Source organism: Sinocyclocheilus anshuiensis, unplaced genomic scaffold (assembly GCF_001515605.1).
Source record: "Sinocyclocheilus anshuiensis isolate Anshui unplaced genomic scaffold, SAMN03320099.WGS_v1.1 scaffold1064, whole genome shotgun sequence".
NCBI classification, from domain to species: Eukaryota; Metazoa; Chordata; class Actinopteri; order Cypriniformes; family Cyprinidae; genus Sinocyclocheilus; species Sinocyclocheilus anshuiensis.
This window is the reverse complement of record NW_015552612.1, coordinates 74,279-76,931: the sequence shown is the minus strand read 5'-3', so window position 1 is coordinate 76,931 and position 2,653 is coordinate 74,279. Positions and strand designations below refer to the sequence as shown.

General features: G+C 45.3%; 1 protein-coding gene across 1 annotated transcript in view; it reads left to right on the top strand.

The window, feature by feature from the left end:
• Positions 1-2,653, top strand: part of LOC107665919 (ly6/PLAUR domain-containing protein 1-like) — an 8,309-nt gene extending 5,656 nt beyond the window's left edge. Inside the window, exon 3 of the mRNA XM_016456983.1 lies at positions 2,123-2,653. Within this exon, the coding sequence (XP_016312469.1) occupies positions 2,123-2,358 (236 nt within the window). The 3' untranslated portion in view covers positions 2,359-2,653. The remainder of the gene's footprint in view (positions 1-2,122) is intronic.

Here is a 2,653-nt window from a genome sequence, read left to right as displayed (position 1 = left end):
CACTGCTCCTTCACTGCTCCTCACTGCTCCTCCACTGATCCTTCACTGTTCCTCACTGCTCCTTCACTGCTCCTCACTGCCCCTCCACTCCTCCTCACTGCTCCTCCCTGCTCCTCACTGCTCCTCCATTGCTCCTTCACTGTTCCTCACTGCTACTCACTGCTCCTTCATCTGCTCCTTACTGCTCCTTCATCTGCTCCTCCTGCTCCTTCACTGTTCCTCACTGCTCCTCCCTGCTCCTCACTGCTCCTCCATTGCTCCTTCACTGTTCTTCACTGCTCCTCACTGCTCCTCCACTGATCCTTCACTGTTCCTCACTGCCCCTCACTGCTCCTCACTGCTCCTTCATCTGCTCCTCACTGCTCCTTCATCTGCTCCTCACGGCTCCTTCATCTGCTCCTCACTGCTCCTTCATCTACTCATCCACTGCTCCTTCACTGCTCCTCACTGCTCCTTTCATCTGCTCCTCACTGCTCCTCCACTGCTCCTTCACTGCTCCTTCATCTACTCCTCCACTGCTCCTTCACTGCTCCTTACTGCTCCTTCATCTGCTCCTCCACTGCTCCTCCACTGCTCCTTCACTGCTCCTCACGGCTCCTTCATCTGCTTCTCCACTGCTCCTCCACTGCTCCTTCACTGCTCCTCACGGCTCCTTCATCTGCTTCTCCACTGCTCCTCCACTGCTCCTTCACTGCTCCTCACGGCTCCTTCATCTGCTTCTCCACTGCTCCTTCACTGCTCCTTCACTGCTCCTCACTGCTAATCCACTGCTTCTTCATCATCTGCTGCTCTGACCGCAGTGTGTGGCGCTATCAGAAACTCTCAGAATGAACAACTCCTGGCAGACTGTGACTGCAGTGTGCGCTGGAGGCTGAAAGCTAGTGTTAATGTCAATGAGCTTCATGCTGGAAATTGGCTGCTGCTCATGCGACGCTCCTTCAGATGCTGATCTGAGTTTAGCTCATGTCAGCCCCATTCCCTATTTGTAAGAAAGCAGTCCAGACTACTAATGACTTACAGGAAGACTCATTCCTCACTGTATGTTTCAGTACAGCCGGAGGTGTGTGTGTTTGTGTCATATTGCCATCAAATAATACAGCAGGACAAACTACATTCACACATAATTATTAACAAAAAAATAATTATATTTCTATTAGGCAAAAAATATCAACACAAGACAACTTTTTTTTAAAATCAACCAATAACTTTAAGGCAAACAGTCCGTCTTAAATCCTTTATTGAAAATAATACACCCAGCTGCAAAGAAAAGTGCATCAAATGATAACATCAAAGGATTTAACTGAAGCTTTCAGTCTGGTTCCAGTGTTCATTTTACACAGTTTTCTGTTTTATTCGTAGTTTTTGTCTTTTGATAAAAATATACTCAATATTTCATCATGTCATGTTCATTATTTTTACTTTGATTTCCTCTTACTAAAATGGCATGGTAATGGTATTCATGTTGAAATTAATATGTTTAAATAATAGATTTCATTTTGATCTTCCTTGTCAACCAAAATATTATTTTTGTCAGCTAAAGGGCAATGCAGTGCTGTGCGGTTTATGTTTATGTGTTGTGTTGTGCCCTCTAGTGGACTGTCGATGATAAACTGAAGGAAATGATGAATGAACATAGATGTCCATTTTGACAATTAATGCATAAAGAAAATTAAGCCTACTTTTAGGACCTTTTTTGCATTGTCACATTGTTTTCATGACATTTAAGTTTCAAGATTCTCATTACAGTAATGCATCTGGACATTTTACTTTGGAGTTTGTAATTACTGATCGTTTCCTTTTACTGTAAAAATACAGCGATGCAACAACATTAAGATTTCAGACAACATAAAGGCAGAGCAACAAAAAAGTTCAGGAGGAGCACGTTCAGATAATTAACCTAATTAATTACTCTGGGTTCGGGCCAAAATTCTGTGCTCGGAGCCCTCCCCTCGGACAGCATGCCAAATATGCATAACCTTTACCCTGTTTATTATATGTAAGTGTGAACTTGTGAATGATCATATAATTCATAAAACAGTTTAATGCAGAAAATCTTAATGATCTTAAAAATGTTCTTTATGCGAAGTTCTGTGTGCTGACTGTTGTGATTGTGTCTGTGCAGGGATTCACTACAGGAAGTCGTGTGCGTCGTCGGGGGCGTGTCTGATCGCGTCGTCGGGCTACCAGCAGTTCTGCACGGGGAAGCTGAACTCCGTCTGCATCACCTGCTGCAACACGGCACTCTGTAACGGCCCACGGCACAAGAGAAGAGCGACGTCCCATGCCTGCAGACCCTCCGTCTGCCGCTATACCAGCCCGCTGCTCGGCCTCATGCTGCTCTACTTCTGCTCGCACTGACGAGTGTGGTGAGTGAGTGTGTGTGTGTGTGTGTGTGTGTGAGAGAGAGACTCACGATGGAGCGCAGCGTTAGAGAGCGTCTGCTGGCAGGAGCAGCTCTCACACATTACAGCATCTGTCTGTGTGCTTCCCTTCATTCTCATATTAATGAACCTGTGGGCGGGGCTTCCTCATTTAATCCCACCAATCACAGCACACACACAGAGATACACACTCATGCTCCACTGACAGCAGGACAATCCTCTTCGTCAAACATCGTCAGCTACAATAGACATTACTCAACTAAATATCATTT